We start from the raw sequence: 27287 nt of genomic DNA, 5'->3' as shown, positions 1-27287 counted from the left end.
GCCCTCAATGTCTATCCATGTTGTTGCAAAAGGCAGGATTTCCTTCTTTTTTGTGGCTGAATGATAGTCCCCTCTGTGTGTATCACGTTCTCTTTACCCATTCATCCACTGACGGACACTTAGGTTGTTTCCTTGTCTTGGCTGCTGTGAGTAAAGTTGCAATGAACGTGGGGTGCAAATATCTCTCCAAGAGACAAATGTGTCCTTTTGGCCAAGATTTTATGTTGACTAACTTGCTCTTAGTTGAATCTCCAGACTACAGGCGAGGATTACAGGTAGAGGCCAGAGGAATTGGGAGATGGACAGTAAGTCTGGGCCAGCACCAGGGAGCAGAAGCAGTTTGATTCAAGCCCCAGGAAACAGTCTCAAGGAAGGGCATGGAACCACAGGGGTCGTGGGTGCTCTGGCTCAGTTTCTGTGTTGTCAAGTCCAATACATGGGAAACACGTGGTAACGAGAACACCTCTCTACTTTAGCCACTGAACTCTTTATGTGACAATCCTGACAGACCTGCCTTATGTCCGATTGCACTTTACTATGAATATAGTTAAAAGTACATTCCAGACTTTTGAAATGCTGTAGTAGTATCCCAAGATCCGGAGTTGTAAAAGGGACTTCTTCAATGGAAAAAAGCAAAGATTATATTTAGCTCTTAAACTGGAGGACTTTTTCAGAAAGGCAACAATGTCAAATGAGATTTCTTTATAGCCCTATCAATTATTCAGAGTCACTTAATTACACCCAGACAATACCTGGAGAATGCATATTATTAAGTGATGGGAAGCCATACGCACAGGCACACACACTCATGACCTCTGTCCACATGTACTTCAGCTTAGAAAGCCATTCCGCAAAATTCAACGTGTCCTACCTGTCACAATTTTAATGAATTCTTAAGGTCAAGTTAAAAATTCCACCTCCTCCAGGAAGCCTTCTTCAAAGGAAAGTACTATTTCATCCTAGAAACTCCATCAGCACTCCATCTTACATTTCCAATGGTTTACCACTTACTTATGATATTATATGTGAGATTGTATCATCCCTACTAGACAACAGACTCCTTGAGGGTGTAAAGTGTCTAGTTCACTTCTGATTTCTTCACAATGCTTAACCTGCTGTCCTGTGAATACTATACATCTGATTGGCTAACAAATAAACTTGGTCTTAGAATAAGACTGCAAACAGATTTATGTTCTTGGAATATTATAAATCAGCATGCATTTGAGGGCGCCTGGGTGGCTCAGTTGGTTAAGCGACTGCCTTCGGCTCAGGTCATGATCCTGGAGTCCCGGGATCGAGTGCTGCATCGGGCTCCCTGCTCGGCAGGGAGTCTGCTTCTCCCTCTGACCCTCCTCCCTCTCATGCTCTCTGTCTCTCATTCTCTCTCTCTCAAATAAATAAATAAAATCTTTAAAAAAACAAAAACAAAAACAAAAACCAAAAAAAAATCAGCATGCATTTGAAATGTGCCCCGTGTCTTTGGGCCAAATGACTATTTACAAGTTAAATACAGCACATTCATATTTGTGAAAGAGGGTATATGTGTGTATTATCATTGTTAAATGGAAATCTATGGCTCAAAGTCTTTTGGAAAGTACTCTAAGGGGATCAAGTCCTTTCAATTTAAGATACCCAAGCAGAAGGCAACATGCAGTGATAATACTAGACAATCACGTGTGTCTGCTCAATACATTCAATTGTGCAGAATGCAAATGCCAAGAGGGATTAGATGTTAATTGCATACTTCACAAAACTGAAAAAAAAAACGGAATGAGATCATATCTGTAGTTTAAAGAAAAACAAGAATTAAATTTCAAAAATGTTTCAAGGATTCATGTTGGAACTACATCTCTCCTGAATTTTTGAGACACAATACATTCCTGCCAATGAGCCAACGTGGAGGGCTCATTTGTTGGCATTTAAAGGAAATAAGCCAGAAAGGGTTTGCATTTATGCCAAACAAAATATCGTCTTTTTTCCTCACTTTATTTTCTACCTGGGCTCAGAACTTAAAACTCTTACCAGGTTGGAAAAGTCAGATTTGAAGTATTTAAGAAAGTGAAGACTCTGCTTGACTGAGGAAGAAATCTCTGCAGCCAACTCCTTTTCTGGGCTTGCCATCCAAATCCTCCCCTTCCAACTTCCCTGTCTGTCACTGTCCTTGAGTCACTCGGCTGAAACCTGAGAGCCAGCGTTCTCTGCGGGGGCAGTACTCTCCCTCCGGGGCTGCGAAATGGTGGGGGTACTTTTAGTTGTCACGGTTCCTGCGATCTAATGGCTGGGATCCAGGGATGGTAAATGTCCCCCAATGCCTCCGTCTTAGACAATGAAAAGTTGTCCCACTTCCCATGAGACTTTCCAAAGTTCCAGTGGACTTTTTTGTAGGTGAAACCTGTTTATAATTTCTTGAGCACAGAATTTGACTCTTTCACATCCATACCAAAGTTTTTCTGCATGGTTTTTATACACGTTGAATTCTTGGTACTGCGACTCTTGGATAACTGAGGGAAGGCTATATTTCCTTCTGTTTGGGACCTTAACAAGCATCACCCGCCATTCTGGAGAATCGTGTCGCTGAAGGCCGTGTCACTTGTGGTATTTGAGTTATTAGCACAACAAACCCATGTGGGTCTGCATTAGTAGCTGTCACATTTTACATATAGGTGTATCTGACCACATCATTATATCTTCTGGTATAATCATATGTGGGCTTCTACACATTAAAATAAATATTTTAATATTAACCACTTTCTTTGAGTTTTCCTTTATATTACAGGAAAGCATTATGGTGATATTTTCAAAATTATTATTCATTATAAATTATTAATGAATTTCATTTGAGGAGAGTAAAGGGGTTATTAAAATATTGGTCACAATAAAGGGATATTGTTTTGGTGGGATTAAGAACCACTGCTGTACCTGACACAAATTCTATGAGAAGAAATGTTATGTCTTCATGGTGTAGTGAGATCCCTTTGGAACTGTGAGGGCTTAATTAATTAATTAATTTCTCATAAGTAAGCACTGTTAGTTTCATCCTCAAAATGTTTACCTTCTATGTCCCTTCCTCTCTGTTCCCCAGCCACTATCTTGACCCAAGCTCTCATCCAACCTGGTTTCCCAAGACTCTCCACTTCCATAATCATTTATGGGGCCCCATTATGTCTTACCCTCCATGTAGTATACAAATGAATATAATGTAATACTTATCTGCATTTTCACTTCTGTAGTTTATTTATATTGTTAGAGCCTCCCAGAATCTTCTCTTAATCTTTTCCACCCGTGCAAACCCTTCAAAATTTTAGTTCAGTTTCTGAAATTTTCCTAAATTATCTAAACCACATCAATTGTGTATTCCTATAAATATAGCAGTATTACTGTCGGGGCATCTGGGTGGCTCACTCGGTGAAGCATCTGCCCTCGGCTTGGGTCATGATCCCAGGGTCCTGGGATCAAGCCCCTCATCGGGCTTCCTGCTCAGCGGGGAGTCTGCTTCTCCCTCTCCCTCTGCTTGTGCACTCGCTCTTTCTCTCTCTTAAATAAATAAAATCTTTAAAAAAATATATAGTAGTATTACTGTCTATTATCAAATAACTTAGTGTTTAATTAATTCATGAATTTTTCCCACTTTTATCCCCAGGACTTTGGTCTTTTCTCCCCAAAACAGTTGTAGGGATCATCTTTTCAACTTGCTTAGAACCCCAGCAATGAACTATATATATATATATATTATTTTTATATTTGTTATACATATGATATATATGCTATACACTAGATATAGATATAGATATAAATATCAAATAAAAGAATTTTCCCAGGTTTATTAACTGTTGGGGTTTCAACCCAAGAAAATGGATTAAGTTCTCAAACCCAATAAATGGTGCTAGGTAGATGGTTAACAAGGAAGTATTAAGTCGTATCCATACTTCTATACAGTCTGCAATTTAAAACACAAAAGGGTAGTGCCTCAGGAAATACTATCCAAGGGGGCCTGCTGAAAGAGCCTACAAATGGAACAATATAAACAATAATAACATAAAATAACTGGAGAACAGTTTCTAGCTCCATGAAAGCACGAATCTTTTCTGCCTTGCTCATTACTTAATAGGGCACAGTAGGTATGAAGAAATATGTTGAACAAATAAATGAAACACAATAACTAAATTTATTAAGCATGCACTATCTGCCAGGTAGTGTGCTAATAAACACTACTTACAATATGGCACTTAATCCTTGCACCATCCTGTGAGGTTGGATTAGTATCCTTATTTTTGGAATGTGGAAACTTCTGGGAATTTTTGGAATGAGGACGAGAGCATTAGATAACTTCCCCCATGCCATAAAGCTACCAAGAAGTAAAGCCACCTGACTTCGGAACCTGCATTTTTATTCATTCTGCTACATATTATAATATAATGCATATTCTGCTATAATTTAAATATATAAATTCTGATGATAAACCAGAGTAAATGCCAAGCAGTGGCCAAGATCCTGAAGCAGTTTGAAGGAGTTAGGGAACATTGCCCTGCGGGTAGAGACACGCAAGGTCTAGGGTCCTGCTCAGAGCTACCATGTTTCCTATCCTGTAGTCCCACTGAACTAGGGCAGGAAATCAGCCTGTGCATTTTAACACTGCCAATTCTTTGCTCATTCGCTTTTTTATATTTGGAATGTCTGCCCCATCTACTTCTCAACCTGTGAATTCTCATTTGCCCCAAACCTTCTCCTTGGGGCACAAATTCTCTCCCTCATCAGCACTTCCACAAGCCTCACTCAAACGAGTCTCTCTCTGAGTCAGAACGTGGTTCCCTGAGGCCAGAGACAGGGTCCTCTATGTAGTAATCTCACTACTTCGGACTTAGGGGCCCTGAATAAAATACGCACTGAATGAACTACTCTGAGGAGCAAGGGGGTATGAAAAGGGCCCAAAAGAGTCCTCAGGGTGAGGGATTTTAATCATGTGTGCTGAAATGGGGTGAACTGGTACTCAGGACAGAAAAAACCAAAGATGCCGCCTTCTCTTGGCTCAAGGGACCAGGGGTCCTGAAATAGCTGTTTGTGTTCCATACACCCGGTGACCAGGGAGCGGGACATGCACCTTGAGCCGAATGTTCTAAGATACAGTACAGGGTGGACTTGGGCCCCCGGGGAAGATCAAGGCCCTGCTGACTTAGCCCAACACGGCTGGCCGGGCTGATATGCTGCCCTGAGGCTGTCAGGCTGAAAGCTCACCGCGAATATAAGATGGAGAGAGAAATGTGACAGCATCTGGGGAAAGCGGCTTCTTAAGGTCTTCGCTTCAGTTTTAACTGAACACAGTCTGGCACTGTCGTCCGGCATTAAATTCAGTCTGTTCTACTGAATGTCAAAAGAGGGCCAAATATAGAAAGCTGCTTTGTGGTTGGAAAGGCAACTAAGCATTTATCCATGCTCATGAGCTGGCACAGTTCATTTCCATATTGCTGAGTGCACAAGTTGAAAGCGTCCCCCCCCCAGCACAGCTGTTTCCACAGTGAACGTCTCCTCTGCAACTTTCAAATGCTGGATTCTCAGCGCTGTCCCCTGCAGTGATGTCAGAAATAGAAAAGGACTTCCATTCTTCCTGCAGCTGAAGAGTGTTGTGATTGCCTCTATCTGGCCTGAATGTGGAGTGGGTTGCTCTGATTATTTATCTAATCTGCTTCTCAGGTTTTTAAAATTCACAAGACAATAATACCTAGCATTAAATCACATGGAGCATAATTTAACATGCCTTTAATGACTTTAAAGGCATTTCTGATTTTTTTTTAAGATTTTATTTATTTGAGAGCGAGAGAGCATGATGGGGGGGGGTGGGCAGAGGGACAAGCAGACCTCCCTGCTGAGCACAGGGCCCAATGTAGGGCTCAATCCCAGACCCCTGGGATCATGACCTGAGCAGAAGGCAGATGCTTAACTGACTGAGCCACCCAGGCACCCCAGCATTTCTGATTTTCTAAAGCCTCAGAATCATCAATATCATCTTTTATGATTATACTATGAACATATGGAAATACTTGTCAATAGATTCCCAGTTAATATAATGACAGCTTTAACTGATGCCATACCAATTCTGTACTTATATTTAGTCACTGAGAGTTGTAATTGTTACACCAAACCTATAAATGCCACCATGTCGGGCCATGCAGCCCATTAGAGGGGTGGGGGCAGGGTGGTTATAGCTTCTACCGTGGTAGTGACAACAGCAATACAAGTAACAAGTAGCACTTCCTGACGATCTTCTACGTGCCCCCAGTGACTCGGTAATGAAGGTGTACGTAGTCCGCCCAACATCACCCGCCCTGAGGTGGTGGGCCCCATGTGTGGGCTGCAGACCACACACACAACCTCTCTGCTCAAGATCACCTACGAGTATACTAGAGTCCCCCGAAGGCTGCCTGCTGCCCTGCCAGTCCGGCTCCTCACCCCCAGCCCTGCTCTCTCCCCAGGCACAGTCAGTCTGCCTGGCAGCACGTTCCTGCACGTAACAGGCATGTGTGTTAGCCAGTGATGACGGGATAACTCTGTGCACGCAAGGGACTCAAGAGTCTCTTCCGGGTTTATTGATTTTTTCAGGGTACAGAAGTAATGGTTTGTTTGCTCTCGTAGAGTAGTTCTTTTAAACCTCAGAGTTTGAAAGAGAATGTGAAGTCATCTACCCAGCTCTTTCATTTTAGAGATGAGGAATCTAAGGTAAATGATTTGTGTAGGACCACAAAAAGGAGTGATGGACTTCTGAGGACCAGGACCAATCTTTCGACTCCAACCTAGTGCCCTTCCCCCTACCCCTTTCTAAGAATTCCCTCACTGTCACAGTGGCAGACAGCCTCACCGAAGAGCCCCTGGGCTCCCTCCTCACACAGGGGCAGGTGCATGTGATGCCAGGGAAATCCTCCCATACAGACTCCTCTGTGAACGGAACTCAGCCAGAGGCACAAATTGGGGGAGACTCTCTTGTGTTCTTTGTTGTATACATTCCAGCACCATTTTAATATTTTATCTTTACTACCTTTCATTAAAAAAAAAAAATCATACTGTAGGGATGCCTGGGTGGCTCAGTTGGTTAAGCATCTGCGTTCGGCTCAGGTCATAATCCCAGGGTTCTGGGATCGAGTCCCAAGTTGGGCTCCCTGCTCAGCCAGGAGCCTGCTTCTCCCTCTGTGTGCCGCTCCCCCTGCTTGTGCTCTCTCTCTCTCTCTGACAAATAAATAAATAAAATCTTAAAAAAAAAATCATACTGTCTTTGGCATCATAGAGCTCTGCCCTTTGGTGTCTAGCCTGGAGAGAATCGCAGACTCTCTGCATTCAGACATCACACTTTTGCACTCCAATTACGGGGCACACAACTCCTGAAGAAAACCCACTTCGTTGCTGGATGGCGCAAGCTGATAACAGTGTTCTCTCTGACAAATGTGCTCAAAACTGTTTTTTTGTTTTGTTGGTTTTTTTTCAGAGCTAATTGAAATTTGCAATCAAAGCAGAGACACATTCTGGCTAACTAATGCGCATATAATTTAGAATCACAGGAGTAGGTACCCGAATAGACTCTTCCGGCCTCTGATCCAAATCATCTGCGATTTCTTCCTCAGTCTGTGTAAGAATAACTGGTTCTCATAATGAGAACCTAGTGACAGGATAAGATCCTGGAGAGCCTTCTGAATCAAAGAAGGAATGATTTAGGTGCTAAGTAAGTTAGACTCTGGTTCATAGCTGACCTTCTATTTAATAAGGCAGTCTCTACTCAAAGGTCTGAAGCTTAGCACTAGGTGCTAGAGATGGAAAGATGGAAAACCAAGGTCTGGCTTCCAAGAAGTTAGCATATATTAAAAATCAAGACATACCACGAGGCTGAAGACTTGGAAATGCTGAAAGAAACATGCTACCGGAGTTCTCGAGCACAACCACACGAACTAGACCCACCTCAGGAAGAGGGCTTGAGCTGGGACTCAAAGGAATATAGACACAGGTTGAGAAGGAGGGTTTCTGAAGCTGCCTTGACAGCTAGGTGGCTTAACACAAAAGCACTTTATTCTTTCACAGTTCTGGAGCCCCAAGTCCAAAATCAAGGTGTCAGCAGAACCACACTCGCTCTGGAGGCTCTAAGGGAGAAAGTGTTTGTATCAGCTAAGGTTGCTATAACAAAATACCACAGACTTGGTAGAGGCTGGGAAGTCTGAGATCAAGGCGCTGCTAGATTTGGTTCCTGGTAAGAACCTGCTTCCTGGCCTGTAGACGGCTGCCTACTTGCCATGCACTCCCATGGCCCTTCTCCCGTGTGTAAGAGTGAGTGCTGGTGTCTTTCCTCTTCATAGAAGGGTACTAATCCCACCATGAAGGCACCACCCCTCATGACCTCATCTAAACCTAATTACCTCCTGAAGGCCTGCCTCTAAATACCATCAGGAGGGTTAGGGCTTCAGCATATGAATGGGGTGGGGGTGGGGGGACATAAACATTCAGTCCACGAGAACATTACTCGCCTCTTCCAGTTTCTGGTGGCTACCAGCATCGTTGGCTTGTAGCCACATCACTCCAATCTCTGCCTCTGTCTTCACATCCATGTCTATAGTCTCCTCTGTGTGCTTCTTACGAGGACATTGATCCCTGAATTTAGGGCCAACCTGGATAACCCAGGATGATCTCCTCATCTCAAGATCCTTAAATTAATTACATCTGCAAAGGTCCTCTTTCCAAATAAGGTAACATTCACAAGTTCAAGGATTAGGCTGTGCACGTATCATTTGGGAGGTGGGGACACCGTCAGCCCACTAACTCGGCAAAAGGAACCACCAAGCCAGAGATGTGCCCGCTCTGGCGTGGGACAGAGAGAAGGTGAATTTAGCTGTGATACGGGCTTGTGTACAGATGCGAAGGGAGACACAACTGCTCTTGATGGTAGGGCCGGCACGTAGAGGACTTAGGAAGGATGTCAGGTTATTCTAGAGAAGGCTTCTGTTTTGCCACTGTCCTACTTCTTATACTGTCATTTCTAGGCCTTCAGCATTTTAATATCATCATATCACTGAGGTAGATTCAGACTCTCCCCTCCTTAGGAAAGAACTGTTGAGTCAGTTCGGTTCGTATTTGCATGGATAGCTTCTAGAGAAAATTCCAGTAACTGCTCTCAACAAAAGCTTTGGGGTCACTGTTCTGCTTTTGTGTATCCTGCGCTATGGCCGATGCCAACCGTAGATAAATAAATTGAATTTCTTAAGGCACCCAGTGTAGTCTCTATCAAAGTAGTATTTTTTTTTAAGGTACTATTTATTTATTAGAGAGGCAGAGAGAGCACAAGCAGCGGGGAGTGGCAGACGGAGAGGAAGAAGCAGGCTCCCCGCTGAGCAGGGAGCCCGATGCAGGACTCAATCCCAGGACCCTGGGATCATGACCTGAGCCGAAGGCAGACGCTTAACAACTGAGCCACCCAGGCGCCCCCCAAGGTAGTATTTCTAAAACCCACCAGAATATAGTTGTTGTGCTTGTCATCCTGCAATTGCATGCACAACAGCACGAACAGTTCAGCAACTTCCATAAGTGTTATCCGATTTCTCCTGCTCCTTACAGTGCGGAATATAACTGACAGTTTATCATTTGTGGACATGGAGAGTAACAAAAAAGCGCCAACAACTCAAATAGGTCATTTTAGCTGAAGTCTTCACCTCTTCTATCAAATGTTTGTTTATTGTTTCTTTCCAAGACTTACAGCGGGAATACGTTGAGAATTGAGCCTTGTATCTTTGCCCTTCCTACTTTCAGTATATCAGGTCCAGTGTGACTTGCTTAGGTATGCAATAAGAATAAATAAAAGGTAGGCAATAAGAATAAATAAAAGTCCCAGAAAGTGAGAATCTGGAAAACTAACACAGAAACTATTATAATTAATTATTTTTCTCTGTTGGGCCCACCAGAAAACAAAAAACAAAAACAAAACAAAACAGCAGCTCCAGAGAGACCTAAGGGATCCTAAGACCGCTTCTGCATTATTCTTGGCCCTGCATGCACAGAGGTGCTAGCTGAAGGAGGTTTGTTTCAATAACAATCATTTGTACATAAGGCACATAGGACTTGAATGAACTTCTAAAGTAGCTTTCTAGTACCTAACGAAATCCAGTGTTCTCCAAATAGATGGTTGCCTGGTCTCTTACCACTTACAAGCTGTGTGACTCAGAACAAGTCAGTTAATATCTCTGAGCCATACTTTCTTTCTAAAGTGTAGAAAATAATACAGACCCCGCTGGGTTGTTTTGAGACTCCAGGGGATGGTATGAAAGGACACTATGAGCTGTAAAAATGCTAACGGATACTTGTTAATTTCTAGTGTCCCTCGCTAACGCTTCCTTTCAGACCAGCCCAGACAGAAGAGGCCCAGCCATGTGGCTGCACTGTGCCCCCCAGCTGGTAGCCGAAAGGAGGTAGTGGGGAAGCGGTCACCAGGTGGTACTGCGTGAGGGCTCTTGGGACTCCTGCTTATGGAAGGTGAATGGTTTATGTATCCAACACTTATGCAGCACCTACTGCATGCAGCCTTTCTTCTAATTTGCACAGCCTTATAAGAAACCAAGGCAAAGAAGAGTTAAGTAACTTGTGCAAGGTCAATCTGTTTATAAACAGTCCAAGGTTTAAACTCAGGCCATCCAACTACCAAGGGAGTTCATGCTTCTCACCTGTCATCTTTTGTGACCATCACAGAATAACTGATAGAATCACTACATTCTCAAGTATCTCCTCCTTGACTGGTTGGTCTTCCTTGTGGTATTTATACAGTTTATACTTAAAAAAGGCAGATGTTAAATCTCAGAGTCTCTAAAAATATGATTATTTAAAAGAAATAAGTAGGACTAAGCATGTTCAATAAACACCTGAGCATTATAGCTTTAATTCACGTTTCACTCCTTGGCACGGTCTCTCCCATTCAGCCTCATGTCTTACTGGTCCTGGCACCAAACCCAGACAGCCTGGGCTCCCTAAAGAACAGCATAATCTAATAGACTGCATAAATAAACCCGCATCAGGTGACCCTGGGAGAGCTCAAACACCATCTCAGATTAGCCCAGGGGCAGGAGAGTGACAAGAGCAAATTGCATAATTGTATGGAGACTTACCCAGCAATGACTCTCTCCATTTCAAATCCCCTACACTCAAGAGTGAAACACTTGCCAATTATTTTAAAAGGATTCCCTTTCTGATTTCTAACTTATTATATAGCAAATACTAACAACATATTAGGAAAGAAAGGAAGCGTGCTCTCTTTACAAAGCAGTCTCCCCAACAGAGTCAATTTCTTAATTGTAGTGGTCTGTTCAGCTGTCCTGTCCTTGGTAGCTTCACATATCCCTGTCCGGGGTCTTTTAATGATAGCTTCTTAATAGATATTGGCTAAAGAATTAAAACTTGAGCATACAGGACTGTTTCACTAAAGACAAAACTTACTCATCTTTATCTAGCTCAGTCTGGCTTCCAAAATGTGTTACTTTGAAAGTTCTAGGAAAGAAATGTAAGGGGGCAGTGGGAAGAAGGCGAGAGGAAATTACTCATATTTTACAAGTTCGGAAATAGCAATTCTCTCTCCCACTTAGTTAACCCTTAACCTACTTAATATATCCACAGAGCTTTGTGAATAGTCATCTTTCAACCTAGCAACTGCATGCTTATTCATTCATTAATACACTTACCTAATGTCTACCATGTGCTAGCCTAGGTACTTCATATTTATTATTTCACTTAGTTCTCCAAAGTAAGCACAATAATCCCAGTTTCACAGCCGAAGAACTGAGACTCAGAGGTTTTATGTAACGTGGCAAGGTCACCCAGCTAGCAAAAAGCAGAGCCTGTGTGAATACAGGTCAGTTGCAACAAGACACCTTTACGTCTGTTCCATACTTTTCGACAGAGGGTTTGTTCAGAGACCACAGGTATAGAAAGCAGTTAGGAATTTCATCATTTGCCAGATGAAACTCAATGGAGAGGCCTTTGTTGATTTCTGAAGATCCTCACAATACATCACTGGAATGAGGGAGCTCAGGAATTTGTGGGCATGTTGCTGCCATTCCCCATGTCCACCTGGCCATACATTCTAAGTGACCCTGATGGCATTCAGTAAATTTAGTCCACTAATTTGCATCTGCCATGTGCAAAGCCCTGTGCTAGGTGCTGTGAGGACTAAAAAAAATGTGTAAATAGAAACCCAGGACTCTGAGAACTATATTAATCAAAAGAGGTTATCCACATGAGCAGAGAAAAGGGCAGTGTTCAGCACGGAATCAGTCAAGCTCAAGGTTCCCAAATGGAACATGTGAAGGCCTATCTCAAAACCTGTCTGGGGCCTGGTAGAATTGGGGTGCCCTCTTTCTCTGCTCCTCTTCTCTCTATGAGAATGAGCTCTAACCAGCCTTTCACATCTACCTCTCCCACTAGACAATGCCAGCAATGACCTCCACAACCAATGGTCATTCCCAGGCTTCAATCTATTTGACTTATCAGCTTCGTTCATTAAAAGTAAATGAATTAAAGTGTTGCAATTCAACATAGATTTGCATGTACCTTGGAAATGATTTGCAGTGAGCATATATTATTTTTATAAAAGTTACTTTTAAAATACTACAGTGATAAATGAAGATTCTTTTCCAGAAAAATCACAAAATTCAAAAGGGCAGAACAGTTTCATATGGATCATTCCAGCTGAAGGGGTAGCTGAACCAATGCCTGAGATGGGGAAGAACACTAAAGCAAAGATGGACCTAGCGCACTACAAAAATTAGGGTACGAGTAAGACAGTCAGAAGGGACCGACAGCCTGCTCCTGGCTGGTTCCTTTAACTGGGGATTTCCTCAGGGAGAACAGGTTCCTATCCTACAGATAAAGGCCCTATATCTGAAGGATGCTCTGCTCTTCTTCAAAGAGATCCATTTCATCCGCCGACTGTCAGGGTTCTTGAAACAAGACCATTTTCAGTTCTGGCTCTGGAACTGGCCTGAGTTCAAAGGAAGCTCATCTGTAATTGTTAAGAGTTTCTTAAATTTACAGAGGATCTTTCTCCAAATAGATTCAACATCTTTTAGCCAGTAAAAACATTCAACTTTCTCTCAAAACAACCCTGGAAAGGAAGCAGGAGGTGAGTTTTGTCTCCATTTCATGGATCAAGAACTGAGGCAAACCTCACTTGCCTAAAGTTCCTCAGTAACATAATATAAAGACGATAGCAGAGATGGCTTGATTTCAACCCTCCAGTATCACTGTGGGACGACCCTTGCTGCCATGCATCCTGTCTATGCCCATGAGCCACAGTGGCAAACAGGGCACTCTTTCTCACAACAGTCAGACTCAGCTGCAGAATCCTTCTCAACACAAGGCTCTAAGCAGCTACTGCCAATAGATAGGTGCTGGCATGGGAAGAGAAAAAAAAATGTATACCCTTGAGAGGACAAGGCCTGGCAGAACAGAAAAGGGTAAGGATTCATCAACTCGTTTCACCTGTTTTAGGTATGGATTATGCCAGGTATTGAAGGTACCAAATACAGCCCGAATATTAAATATTCTACTACATTCTTCTCTAAAAGCATTTTGGGGGCGCCTGGGTGGCTCAGTCAGTTAAGTGTCCTACTCTTGATTTTGGCTCACATCAGGATCTCAGGGTCATGAGATCAAGCCCATGTGCTCGGCTCTGCACTGGGCATGAAGCCTGCTTAAGATCCTCTCTCTCTCTCTCTCCTCTGTCACGACCCATGCATGCTCTCTCTCTCTCTCTCAAAAAAATAAATAAATAAATAAATAAATAAATAAATAAATAAATAAATAAAAGCATTTTGTTAATGTGTATAAAGGAAGGCACTTTTTATTTTAAAAGTATATATTCAGGGGCGCCTGGGTGGCTCAGTCAGTTAAACGTCTGCCTTTGGCTCAGGTCATGATCTCAGGGTCCTGGGATTAAGCCCCGCATCAGGCTCCCTGCTCAGCACTCCCTCTGCCTGCCACTCCTTCTACTTGTGCTCTCTACCTCTCTGTCAAATAAATAAATAAAATCTTAAAAAAAAAAGTATATATTCATATATGCATTGTATACTTTGTGGGCCTTTGTATAATACTAACGAGTACTGGGTAGATACAGGAGTAGATACATGTATAATGCCTGTAGAATTTTCTAGGGGCAAAAAGCAGAACTATTCTCTATGAGCATTTATATTTTCCATAAATAAGAATGAAGTTCAAATTAATGTTAACTATAATAACAAAAATGAATGTTAATATTAACTCAGGACCTATTATGAGTCTGACCCTGGATTAGATGCTTCAGTTTTCATCCTCACAATAATCCTATGTGAAAAGAACTATTATTATTTCAATTTTACTGATGAGAAAACAGAGGCTTAAGGTTAAGAGTTTAAGGTCAGAGAACCAATGAATGGGTGGAACCAAGGCTGGAGAGTTCAAGTTCTAATCACTAATGCATACAGTCCTCTCAAAATTACCTTGATAAGATTATATTTGCAAGTTGTTTCCATACTGACAAAATGAGGCATGCTATATTTAAATTTCAAAAGCCCTAGTATTTAAGCTAAAAGATGACAGAACCCTTCTTGGGTATTCGTGGTCCTAAATTGTAAACTCTGTCTTAGGTCAGAAGTAAAAACAAAGATACAGATCACAATTCTTGATCATTCTGTCCTTCAAGGAAGCAAGCTCTTCTAACAAGACTATAGATAGGGAATACCTCTACATAAATGCATAGCTCCTTGTGATTTCATGAGGGGAGGCTCTGGGATAGGAAGGACAAGTTCAAATTCAGTTCAAGAAACAAGGACAAGGGCAAGTTCATTGCAAAGAACCGAAAGAAAGCTAGTGTGGCTGGAGTACACAGACTCTCAATGTCACTTAGTGATGCTGGAGGAGAATTTAAGTAAAATGACTTAAGATGACCGGGTCTTTCAGCCAAAACTATATTAAAAGTTTGTGCATTCAGTGCCCCTCTCTTATAACCGCCCCAGCTCCAAAACAGCAAAAATACAAAGTTACAAAGATGTAGGGGCTTTTGCGTGTGTGTCTGCGTGATTTAAAAAAAAAAAATTTTAAATATCTCCATGGATCAAACACAAAATAGAAATGCAAAAGAAACTGTAGACAGAAGTGTCCAGGAGTCCTACTTCTGTGGGCTATTGGGGCTAAAAATGTCCACAGGAAAAGGATGAGACCTGAGCTAGCCTCACTGCTGGAAATAAGCAAATGCTGAGGGGGAGCTCCACACAATGAAAGGGGGCTTTAAAACTTGCCTTATCCAGGGAGGTGGCAGAAGGCAGACACAGCCTCACAACCAGACTTGGGCCATGTGTGCTGACCTGGTGGTGGATCTTGGATGTTCTATCACTGACATGGAACAGAAGCCCCCAAGAGCAAATATAACCCCTGACTCTGGGTTGGGGTCCTCGGAGGTAAGAAGCAGGTAATAGCAAATCCCTAAATGGGGCAGGGTGAGTGCAAGGAAAGAACATGGGGAAACAAACTCAAGATGATACTCTAAAGCAAAATTCCAAAGCACAGAAGAAAAACCAGCATTAAAGAGGGTCCAATACAGTCAACATCAGGCCTATCCACCCCCCGCCCCCACCATGAAATGAAGAAAACAGCCTAATAGTGACTTTAAACTGGAGCTTTAAAAACGAGTAGGTTGTTGAACAGATTATCTTTATCAGTTAGAGTTCAACATTCCTCACATTAAATGTATTATTCCATAAATCTTGAAGTTTTAAGTGTTGAACTTGTACTTTCCAGTGAAGTGACTGGAAACACAGCGTCACTCTTTAGCATCTACAAGACCACAGGGTACGGCTCTGTTCCCTCGGAGCCATGAAGGTTGAACTTCCAAGGTTCCTGTACCTCCCCAGCACCTTTAGAGAATGAAAGACAATCTTGGGACAGCTTGTGATGGCAGAACGGATACAGCTTGCCAAGGTGGACTATATGGATGGAAAACCTAAGCCACTCCTGCAACAGAACACCTCTCTTTGACAGAAGGATGGGAAAGTGGGCAGAATAAGAAAATGGTCCCTGAAATTAAACATGGCCTTTATAACTAGATTCAGTCTAGGATTGGAATAAAGTTATTAAATTCTCCACCTGCTCTGCCACAGAAGTGTTTATGTTTACAAAGCTACATTACATGTCCCTTAAAGTGGGAGATCCTAAATATAAAAGATGACCATTTGATGAATGAATAGCTGAATGGCCAACCATTCTAAGTGAGAAGAAAATGGAGGCATCACACACATTCCTTTCACTCTTCATGACAAGCTCAAAAGAAGCTCTGTGAAAACCAAAATCAATCAATTCAAATAACACACCAAAAGAGTGTCTGTAGTATTCAGTTGTAGAATGTCACAGCACTGCTCCAATTCCTATGGTGTTATAAGCACCAGCAGTTTAAATGAATCATGTTCCTTCTCTTTATCCAAGAAGTACATAGCAAGAGATGCTACTACGTACAAAGGGTGAGGGAAAGCTCACACATTCAGGCTCTAATCCCAACCAGAATCTCGGCTTAGGGAGAGAAACACCCCCGTGGAAAGCTGACAAGGAGGGTGAGTGTAGAGTCAACTTTCTGAAGCCAGGACTCCAAAGGGACCACGATGCCTTAGCCAAGGACTAGTTTTAGTCATTTTTTAAAATCCCAGACAGAAGTGATTACAGTGCTAAAAATTTTTTTCTTCCTAACCCCTCACAGGAGATCTTGGAGGGCGCCCCAAATGTCCAGGCTGGGGCAAAATCTGATCTGTCTAGACTCGTAGATTCTAATGACACGAAGCGGCCTTGTGAAGGAACAAGCTCCCTGTCCCAGGCGATGTTCACATGGAGAGACGCATGACAATGCGTCAGAAATATGCAGACGTGCCTGAGGTGGGAGGTTGCCGGACTGTTGCTTCCAAATTTGGAACCAAGGACTCGGGGCCAATTCTTGGGCGAGCGCTTCTGGTGGGGGAAAGGCAATGCCAGCAAAACCGGCAGATGCTGAAAAGGCTCAGGGACCAAGGTGGTCGGGAACCCACAGCTTCCTGACAGCCCACTCTCTACGTCACTGAAGGTGAGAGAATTAGAATGATTAACATGCATTTACCACCACTGACCTAAAGCCAGCGAGTTCTGCCAACGGACATGTGTTAGAAAGAGAAACAAAAAACAACATATCATTACGGCTGGTGCTTAGATAGGAGTTAATTATCCAGGTCTTTGCTTCACTTCTTTCTTCTTCCTACTGAATTCCTTTTGCCCACTTCTCTGTGGCTTTGATTCCCTTATCCGGTGGAGAAAGAAAGCAGGGGAGACTCAAAGTCACCCACATGGCAATCTGTGGGGGAAGCGGTCATAAAAGGCTTGGGAAGGGGAAGGAAGAAGAGGGCAGGAGGATATTAAACTTATTGGGACAGTGACTGCTCCTTTGTTTTGGTTAGTAGGGTACAAAGGAAAGTGTGGGCTCTGGAGTTGGACTGAGTTTTGACTTCTTGTTCTGCCACTTACTAGCAGTGTATCCTTGGGCAAAGAACTCAGTTGGTCTGACTCAGCTTCCTCATGGAGAAAATAGGGATATTCCTATCTGTGTCGGAAGACAGTTGCAAGGATCAGATAAAATAATGCAAAGAGCCAAATACAGTTCCTTCCCATCGGGTAAGCACTCAAGCTGCATTATGAAAAGCACCTAAAGTTTACTCTTCTCATACAATTAAGATATGGCTGAAAGCCAACGCTCTTCCACTGAGAAGCAGGAGGTCCCAAGTAAATGCACACATCTTAATCTGCCAATTTCCTAGTATAAATTTGCATCTTAAAATTTGCATCGGTTAAAGTTTACCTGTCGACTTCCTTGCTTGGAGGAGCAGCTACTTATGCTCCTTGAAGGTGAGACCAGTTTTTGGGACACCCCAAGGTTCTTCTCGTCACTCATCATGAGCAGTGGGTCACTTGGTCTCGATGCAGTCAAAATGCCATCAGAAGACAGTGGAGCTGAGAGTACGGAAGTCGCACACGGGCAGGTGGCTCAGTTCTTATCCAATACGTTTAAAGGCATTTTGGATGACCCAGAGGAAATCTCTAAAAGCAAAAGAAAAGGATTACAGAGAAGGTCAGAGGCCTCAGACACCATCTGTAATTAGCCCCTGACTGTCTGCAAGTGGTTTGTCTACAGTACAGATTACAGAGCCATGATGCATGGTTATATCAGGAGCTGTGAAGGAAAAGATGCTTTACACCCATCTTTTCTTGGAAATTATGTATACGTGGTTTTTCATGTAGTTTTGCCAGAATTAAGAACAGTAGTAAGAAAATTTGAGTCCAGACACATACAAAATCAGTACTATAAAAAACCATCCCGAACCACAATGAGATACCACTTCACACCTGCTAAATGATAAGTATAATTTTTTTTAAAAATGGAAAATAACAAGTATTGGAAGAAACTGGAACCCTCAGGCATTGCTGGTAGGAATATTAAATGGTACAGCATAGTTAGAAAGAGTTTGGTAGTTTTTTAAAAAGCTAAGCAGAATTATCATCTGATCCAGCAATTCCACTCCTAGGTACATACCCCAAAGAACTGAAAACAGGTGTTCAAACAAAAACTTGTACAAGAAGGTTCATAGTAAAGCTACTGGCAGTAGCCAAAGGTAGGAACAACCCAGCATCCATCAACTGATGAACAGATAGCATACACCGTCTGAATGTTTGTGTCCCCCCAAAATTCATGTGTTAAAAATCCTAAACCCAATGTGATAGCAATAGGAGGTGCAGCCTCTGACAGGTACTTAGGTCCTGAGGGCACAGCCCTTATGAATGGAATTAATTATAAAGAAGATGACCCAGAGCTCCCTAGCCTCTTCTGCCCTGTGAGGATACAATAAGTCTACAAGCTGAAGAGGGCCCTCTGCCCATGCTGGCATCCTCATTTTGGGCTCCCGGGCTCCAGAACTGTGAGGAATAAATTCCTGTCGCCTCTAAGCCACCCAGTCTGTGGCACTTTGTTATAGCAGCCCAAATGGACTAAGACTGCATAACCATGCAATGGAATATTGTTCAGGAATTAAAAGTAATGAAATAGTGATACATGATACAACAAGGATAAACCTTAAAAACATTATGCTAAGTGAAAGCAGCCAGACAGAAAAGACCACATATGTATGTTACTATTTATATGAAATAACCACAGTGGGCAAATCCATAGAGGCACAAGGCCAAGCAGTGATTGCCAAGGGCTGGGGGAATTGGGAAATAGGGTATGGCTATGAGGTTTCCTTTTAGGGTGATTAATGTTCTAGAACTAGATAATGGTGATAGTTGTACAACACTGTGACTAAATGTCACTAAATTGTATGTGTGAAAATTGATTTTATTTTATATGTATGATAGTGTAATTTTTTTAAAAAGATTTTATTTATTTATTTGACAGAGAGAGACACAGCGAGAGAGGGAACACAAGCAGGGGGAGTGGGAGAGGGAGAAGCAGGCTTCCCGCGGAGCAGGGAGCCTGATGCGGGGCTCGATCCCAGGACCCTGGGATCATGACCCGAGCTGAAGGCAGTCGCTCAACCAACTTAGCCACCCAGGCGCCCCGTATTATAGTGTAATTTAAAAAAACTTTTTCAGAGGGATGGAGTGGAAGATTTGTTCTACCAAAGGTTTTGGAGACATCTTCTAAAAACACTATTACAAAGTGTGACAAAATTATGAAGGAAAACAGAAGTTCCCACATCATCTAGAGTATCCTAGTAATTGAATCAATAATCATCTTTGAGTCCACGCTACCTACCGCCAGGTCCTATAGTAAGAGTTTCCCATACACAGTGTATGATCTCATTTAATCGACAGTCTGATGGGAGGAGATTATCTCTCTTTTACAGAGGAAACAATGGAGTCTCTGAGAAGTTAGGTAACTTGCCCAATCACGCAGCTGGCAAGAGACTGAATTCAGGCCAGATGCCAGGCCTTTAACCTTGGTGTTGGAAATGAGCACGCTTTAATAGCCGGGCCTGGTGATAACAGTTACTGCCCAAATCTGGGACCCAGCAGAACTGAGGAGCTGCCTAGAAAGACTAGGAGGGAGCAGCTCGTAAGCCAGCTTTGCAGAGGCCCTGCCCCATTCCTTCAACCACTGCCTTCATCCACAGCCCCGAATTAAGGGTGACTAACATGTTTGGTTTTGGCTTCCCAAGGCCAGCCTTTTATTTGACACACTAAGTTCAAATAAACTCTGTAACTTTCCCAAACATGTTAACAACAATAAAAAAATATATATATCCAATCTATCTGGTTCTTAGTGCTCACATAGTCTTTTTTTTTTTTTTTTAAGATTTTATTTATTTATTTGACAGAGAGAGACACAGAGGGAACACAAGCAGGGGGAGTGGGAGAGGGAGAAGCAGGCTCCCCACTGAGCAGGGAGCCAGATGCGGGGCTCTATCCCAGGACCCTGGGATCATGACCTGAGCCGAAGGCAGACGCTTAACCATCTGAGCCACCCAGGCGCCCCCACATAGTCTTGATTTTAAAAGAAGCATGTTATATAATTGTCCAGGACCCAGGTAGTTAGATATTATTTTAAACCTTTGGTTAATTATAAGTACTCAATCTCCTATGCCTTTCATTAACACTTAGTTCTTTAAAAACGAGTATGCTAATGAACACCAGGTGCTGTATTGGAAGTGTTGAATCACTACATTGTACACCTGAAACTAATATTACACGGTATGCTAACTGGAATTTAAATAAAAACAAAAAAAATGAGTATGCTAAAGCCATCAGCTAAAACCAGGACAACGAGAAATATCATGTCAGAAAATAAAATTAAGGTACATGTAGCTGGAGAACTCAATTCGCATGTTGCTTTCATAGAAACCCCCCAAATCTCTGTATGCATACATATTGGATCCAACAATAACTAAGACTAAAACCAAACCAACACCAGCCTCTTTCTTCGCAAAGTTAGCTTCCCTTATGGGGCGTGGCTAATTGGACCCGAAGTTAGAAGTCAATGTAGTCGAGTTCAAAACTGCCAAGAAAGGCTGTACGGATATATTAATAGTCGGCTTAATAGCACGTTGGCTGTTGCCGTTGAAGAAAGAGAGGGAAAAGAAAACATGACGGGAACCCCAAAGGATGAACTGTGTGCGGGGGCAGCTGTTGCCATGACAACCGATTCCACGTGGATCGGGAACACCAACAAAGGGTTTGTGTGTGTGTGTGTGCGCGCCAGCGTCTTTGTCATGTCTTTAAAAGCGGAGGCTCTGACAGGGAGAGCGCGGGACCACGGGCGGTCTGTAACGTGTGCAGAAGGGGCAGAAAGGAATACTCGGGCAATACAGAGTCACAGCAATTCTGAAACTGCCAAATTAAAAACACAATAACCCTGTCCCAGAGGCAACTGGTATGAAGGGTCATCTTTATCACTTAGCTCTGCCGAAGGTCACCTTGGAGGAGTGAGCTACGAGAGCCAGGGCTGGGCGCAGGCCAAAACCCCATAATTTAAGTTGGTACTTTGAGGTAAGGCCTCCAGAAGTACCACAGTGCCTCTTTTTCTCCTCCAGGGAAAAAAAAAGGGTGCGACTCCAGCCCCTCCCACATCCATCCCCGAGTGAGTCTGGGATTATCACCTAGGGAAACAGATCTTGTTTCATCCCCCAGAACCTTCCAGCCTAGCCTCATCAGAAATTCAGTTACAATCATTAGTTAAAATTCGGTCCACTTACGGCTTAAAGGGCAAAAGAGATCAAATTCTGGGAAAAGGAAATACTTAAAACAGGGTAGAATAGAGCACGAAGGCAACAGAGGCCTGAGACTAAGGTGGCCCAGGAATGAGGTGGTCGTGTGGAATGAGGTACTTATTGTGTCAACCTACGGGGCCCTACGGGCTGGCCTGCGGGTCCTCAGAGGGAAGACCCTGACAGGAGTCCCAAGACAGAGGACCTTAACAAGGAGGAGTCATACAGAAGACTGGTGTCTCCTACTCCAACAAGCTGACTTCACAGTGCTGACCTAGTAAAATGGGGAAGACCTAGTAAAAAGCCCTTAGGGATGACAGATACTGGCCAGGGGCCAGGGCCGCTGATTCAGGGGTATATGGATGATGATGATGAGGGTACCTCTGAAAGAGCTGTGGTGCTTTCTCCTCTCCCAGTGACCCTTCCATGGAAAACCTCTAACTCAAGGGGCTTGTATAAAATGTAACAGTTTCCCTGCTCAGACGCTGTGAACAACTTAAGGCCAATAATTCATTTCCCCCCTTATCTTTTTTATTGAGGCATAACTTCCGTATAGTAAAGTGAACAAGTCTTAAGCACACAGACAGCTCTATGAAATTTTACATTTGCAAATACTGAAATAATCACCACCCAGATCAAGAAATAGACCATTTGCCGCCTCCTCAGAAGGTTCTTCTATCCCTTGGCCATTGATCGGACAGGTAGGGGGGTCAATCCTGCTGAATGCTGTGGTACCTGCCCCAAGTAAACCTGTCTGGCGGTACCTGTCGTGCCCTATAGACAGACGGCTGGGACTTCCCAAACTCACAGGAACAGGCTGAATGACTGCTCTTGTGCCTTCTACCTAAGACAAGTGTTTGATGCATGACAGAAGTCAGTGCGGGACCCGCTTTCATTTCAATGAACCACCTGGTAGCCAAATCCAACAGGTATGAGAAGCTTAATGTAGTTAGGTCAATTAAAAAATGCCCTTCTTGGGGCGCCTGGGTGGCTCAGTCGTTAAGCGTCTGCCTTCGGCTCAGGTCATGATCCCAGGGTTCTGGGATCGAGTTCTGCATCGGGCTCCCTGCTCCGCGGGAAGCCTGCTTCTCCCTCTCCCACTCCCCCTGCTTGTGTTCCCTCTCTCACTGTGACTCTCTGTCAAATAAATAAATAAAATCTTTAAAAATAAAGAAATAAATAATAAAAAATGCCCTTCTTGTGCTTCTGAAATGAGCTAGGTCCTTTCTCACCATTGCTACTCACCTTGGAAGCTGATGGCCCAGGTGAAGATGGTGTTCTAACTAAAAGTCCAATGCATGAGACATGCGTGCATGGGGCTTCCATTAGGGAAAAGAGAACTCTGATTTCTACCAAGAATGGGGAAGAACAAATGATCAAGGCACTGCCAAGCATTTTGGCCACAAAGACTGATCTTAAGACTTATTTTGGCCATTTTCACTTAAAAAAAGAATACAGAGTTTGGGAAAAGATGTAAAGGAGATGTACAGACCAAGATGTATGTGACTCGGAAGGAGCCAGACCTGTTTGATTTTGGTGCTCCCTCATTACAAACTCTGTGCACCTTGACAGATGGAGTGACGTCTCTGGTCTTTAGGGTTTTTATGTAGGAAATGGGGCATCATGAGGATTAAATGAAAAATGAGGACAAGATGTGTGGTGTGGATAGAATAGACACTCAACAGATGTTAGTTCCATTTCTTCCTCTCCTGGCTTCCTGGAAGTGGCATATACAGCACCAAATAAGATCCTATACTCCTCTTGCAACCAAAACCAAATACGGACTCTACAGAATTTTAAAACATATTAACATTTCCCCAAATCTGTAGCACAAGCGTGAACAGATTTTTAAACCATCAAAGCAGCATGCTTACTTTGAATAAGACATAAATGCAAAAAGATAAAAGCCACATTATTCGTCACCATTGGTTGTCCAAGAAAGCAACTTAATATTAACTAGTGGGTTTGAAACAGTGGCATATAACATAGCTATTTATTATTCTATTAGGCCTGGCGGCCTGCACTCACACACTTGGTCATGTTTGGCTGAGAAACAGGTTTTCCTTCCATCCTTGAAAACAACTTGCATTAAGGCCAGATGGCATATAGTTCCAGTTAATTTAAAGTTTCCCAGTAAAATATATAGAAGAATTATGTCCCCAATCAACACACATACACACACAAAAATTCATAATGGAATATCCATTTCTGGTCTTCCAGTCATCTTTGGTAAAAGAAAATTATTCAAATCCCAGATGTGCATCTTTTTAGAAATGATGCCTGCTGAAACACCCTGATTTCCAAGATATTACATGATCAACTGTAGGGCTTTGGTCATTTGCCTCTAAGATCCATAAATTGATCAGAGGTTTCTGGGAAGCAAGTTCTAACCACGACGCCCTCAGATAGCTGATCCTGGACCTCTGCGTGTCATGCCAGCCAATCTGCCTTAACTCCCTGGACGGCTGGCTTGATCCAGAGACACTGCTGACTGTTCCTGGAGGGATGAGTACCAAGGCTCACAGCCAAACTCGTCTCCACAGAAGTCTGTTCTAGACGGGTTTTCATTTAGAGTTGAAATCTGTCTCACTAGGAGACACTGCTCCCAGACCTGCCCTCTGACATGACAATTTCTTTTTCCTCAACCCCTGTCCTGGAACCACCACCACTCCCCCATCCCACCCAGCAAATCTTTTCTTCTCCAGACCAAACAGTCACTTTTTCATCAGCCGTGTCTTATGTGATCCTTATGATCACAGCCATCCAGCTCTGATTACACTTCAATTTGTCTGTGCTTCCCCGAAAAGGGTGCCCAGATCTCGAGAAAGCTCCAGGTGTGGTCTGGTTAGAGCAGGAGGGAGGGGAGCTCTGGCCTCCCTGGCCACATACACACCACAACTGTAACCCCGGCTGATGTGTCTGAGCTTTGGGGACACCCACACCTCTCTCTAGCACTGGCTGTCCTTGCCATTCTCCAGGACTCCGATGCAGTAGGAACTGTGGAGAAGCTGGGCTTTTCTCTCACAACAGGACTCCTTTCCTTCCTTTAGCTGAAATTCATGACTTGCCTTTTTTTTTTATTATTATCGTATTTCCTCACATCAGTTTTCACCCCTGATTCCAGTCTGTCGATACATTTCTGGGGACCAATTGCCATTCAGTGGCCTTGGCCGGCTTTTCCTTTGTGGATGCATTCAGATTGCCTAGGCCTGTGAATTCTGTCCTCATCTAACAAATTATACCAGAAGATTTACTAAGAAGAGCACAAGGGCACAGAAATCCTCTCTTGATGCTAACTTATCCCTTCATTGGCATTTCTGGGCTCAAATTTGCCAACCCACGCACAGTAATCCCCCTAACTGTACAGTCATGGCCAATTTCTCAAAGTGTCCAGATCCACCTTCTTCAAAGTCTCCTGGATTCTTGTTTAAAATGCAGATTTTGGAAGCTGCACTTTAGATGGATTGAATCAGAATATCTGGGAATGGGCCTGATAATCCTGTACATGTGACACATTCCCCACGGGATTTTGTGCATGATGGAGCCAGTCATTCTTTTTTTTTTTTTTTTTTTTTTAAGATTTTATTTATTTGGGGGCGCCTGGGTGGCTCAGTTGGTTAAGCGACTGCCTTCGGCTCAGGTCATGATCCTGGAGTCCCGGGATCGAGTCCCGCACCGGGCTCCCTGCTCGGCAGGGAGTCTGCTTCGCCCTCTGACCCTATCCCCTCTCATGTGTTCTCTCTCATTCTCTCTCTCAAATAAATAAATAAAATCTTTAAAAAAAAAAAAAAGATTTTATTTATTTGTCAGAGAGAGAAAGAGAGAGCACAAACAGGGGGAGCAGCAGGTAGAGGGAGAAGCAGGCTCCCTGCTGAGCAAGGAGTCTGATGCAGGACTCGATCCCAGTACCCTGGGATCATGACCTGAGCCAAAGACAGACGCTTCAACAACTGAGCCACCCAGGTGTCCCTGGGCCAGTCATTCTTAACCCCTCTCACCTTACCCGGAGCCAGTCCTGCTATTTGTGTATCTGTGATGTAGCAGAGTAGACAGGAAGCCAAAACTCTCTTTTATTATCCTAGGCCTGTGCTTTTCAAAAAGTGACCCTCAGACCAGCAGCATCAACATCACCTTGTGAGAAATGCTTGCTAGAAATGCAAGTTCCCAGATCTTACCAAAGACCTGCAGAGCAGGAGCTGAGGGTGGGACCCAACAACCTGTTTTTAGTAAGTTCTCTAGGTGATTTTGATACACAAGTTTAAGAACCACTGCCCTAGGTTAATATTCTTCTCCCCATGGAATCTTGAGGCTTCTGGTACATATTTGTCCAGGACTAGAATAGACCCTGAGCTCTCCTCTGAGGAAGATTCTGTCCTGTTGCCTAACGATTCCTTTAAGCCAGGGATGGCAAATACCAGATCCATGTGCTTCGAGTCCCCACTCCCATGCTTAATCACCATGGCAAATTTTCTCCACCCTCCAGAAAACTAGAAGACATTAGTGGGACAGACAGATCCTATCTTGCAAAGGCCCAAGTGGATGTGGTGGGGTCTGTGGAGGTCCATGCATTCCCTTTTCCTGAATTTCATGAGACATTAACTGCAGTCTGATCACAAGAGTCACCATATACGGATCTGTCCTTGATCCTCAACACAAAATATCTACCCTGCAGGCTCTTGCCAAATATCATAATCCTGAATGTTGTACTGTCCAGACTCTGGAGAGCAGTGGATCTCAACTCTGACTACACAATAGATTTATGTGGGGAGCTTTTAAAAATGCTGATGACCAGGCCCTACCCATGATCTAGTATGGTGGAATTCGTGGTGGGGCCAGGCTTTGAAATTCCTAAAACCTCCACAGGTGATTCTGATGCAGATCCAGGGTGGAGGGGCATCAGTAATGATCTAGAAAGGTAACATAATGCGTGCAACATAGCTCAAGCCAGATCATCAGATGGAGAAGTCGGTCAAACTCGACTGTTCTCACCTCTGAAGAACGACTTTGCCTGCACTGCCCTCTAGGTCATGCCCTTCACCTACAATGAGAGAGATCATATACACAAAAATAAACAACCAACCCACCCGATGATATTGGGAGGTTTTACAGAGTGGTGTAGTAATTAAAGCCATGAGCTCTGGATTCAAACTGCCTGGGTCCAAAGCTAGCCTTACTAAGTGGCTTTCAGCAAATTTTTAGCCTCTCTAGATCCTCAGTGTTCTGTGTGACAAATGGAAATAATGAAAGGATCTCCCCAAAGGGGTTGTTGAGGTGATTAGGTGAGTTAATGCATACAAAAGCTACGAAAGGTGACAGGGCAGTCACCTCTCGGTGAGCTAGCCAGTGTATGGTGCTGAGGTCACTCTCGCACACAACATCACAGAGGCTGCTTTTCTCTTGGAATCAGAAAAATCAAAAGGATATTTGCAAATATCCACATTCCTACCACCCAGCATTAATAGGTCTCCATCCTTATTTATACAATATTCTGTATCTACTCTTCTGGCTTTTAAAAACTTGTGCCCAATAGGGGGGTGG

The 27287-nt window shown here is 43.3% G+C and overlaps 1 protein-coding gene across 10 annotated transcripts in view; it reads right to left on the bottom strand.

The window, feature by feature from the left end:
- OSBPL3 (oxysterol binding protein like 3) overlaps positions 1–27287 on the bottom strand; it is a 176460-nt gene that overhangs the window by 71948 nt on the left and 77225 nt on the right. For 8 of the 10 annotated variants that reach the window (XM_081800386.1, XM_081800385.1, XM_081800390.1 and 5 more), the window contains exon 2: positions 17852–18090. The exons of the other annotated variants lie outside the window; for them this stretch is intronic. In XM_081800386.1, the coding sequence (XP_081656512.1) occupies positions 17852–17947 (96 nt within the window). In that variant the 5' untranslated portion in view covers positions 17948–18090. The remainder of the gene's footprint in view (positions 1–17851; positions 18091–27287) is intronic. 10 annotated transcript variants of the gene reach the window in all.

The sequence above is a fragment of the Leptonychotes weddellii genome, chromosome 12 (assembly GCF_054177405.1).
Source record: "Leptonychotes weddellii isolate Sample4059 chromosome 12, ASM5417740v2, whole genome shotgun sequence".
NCBI classification, from domain to species: domain Eukaryota; kingdom Metazoa; phylum Chordata; class Mammalia; order Carnivora; family Phocidae; genus Leptonychotes; species Leptonychotes weddellii.
This window is presented reverse-complemented; position numbering and strand designations above follow the sequence as displayed.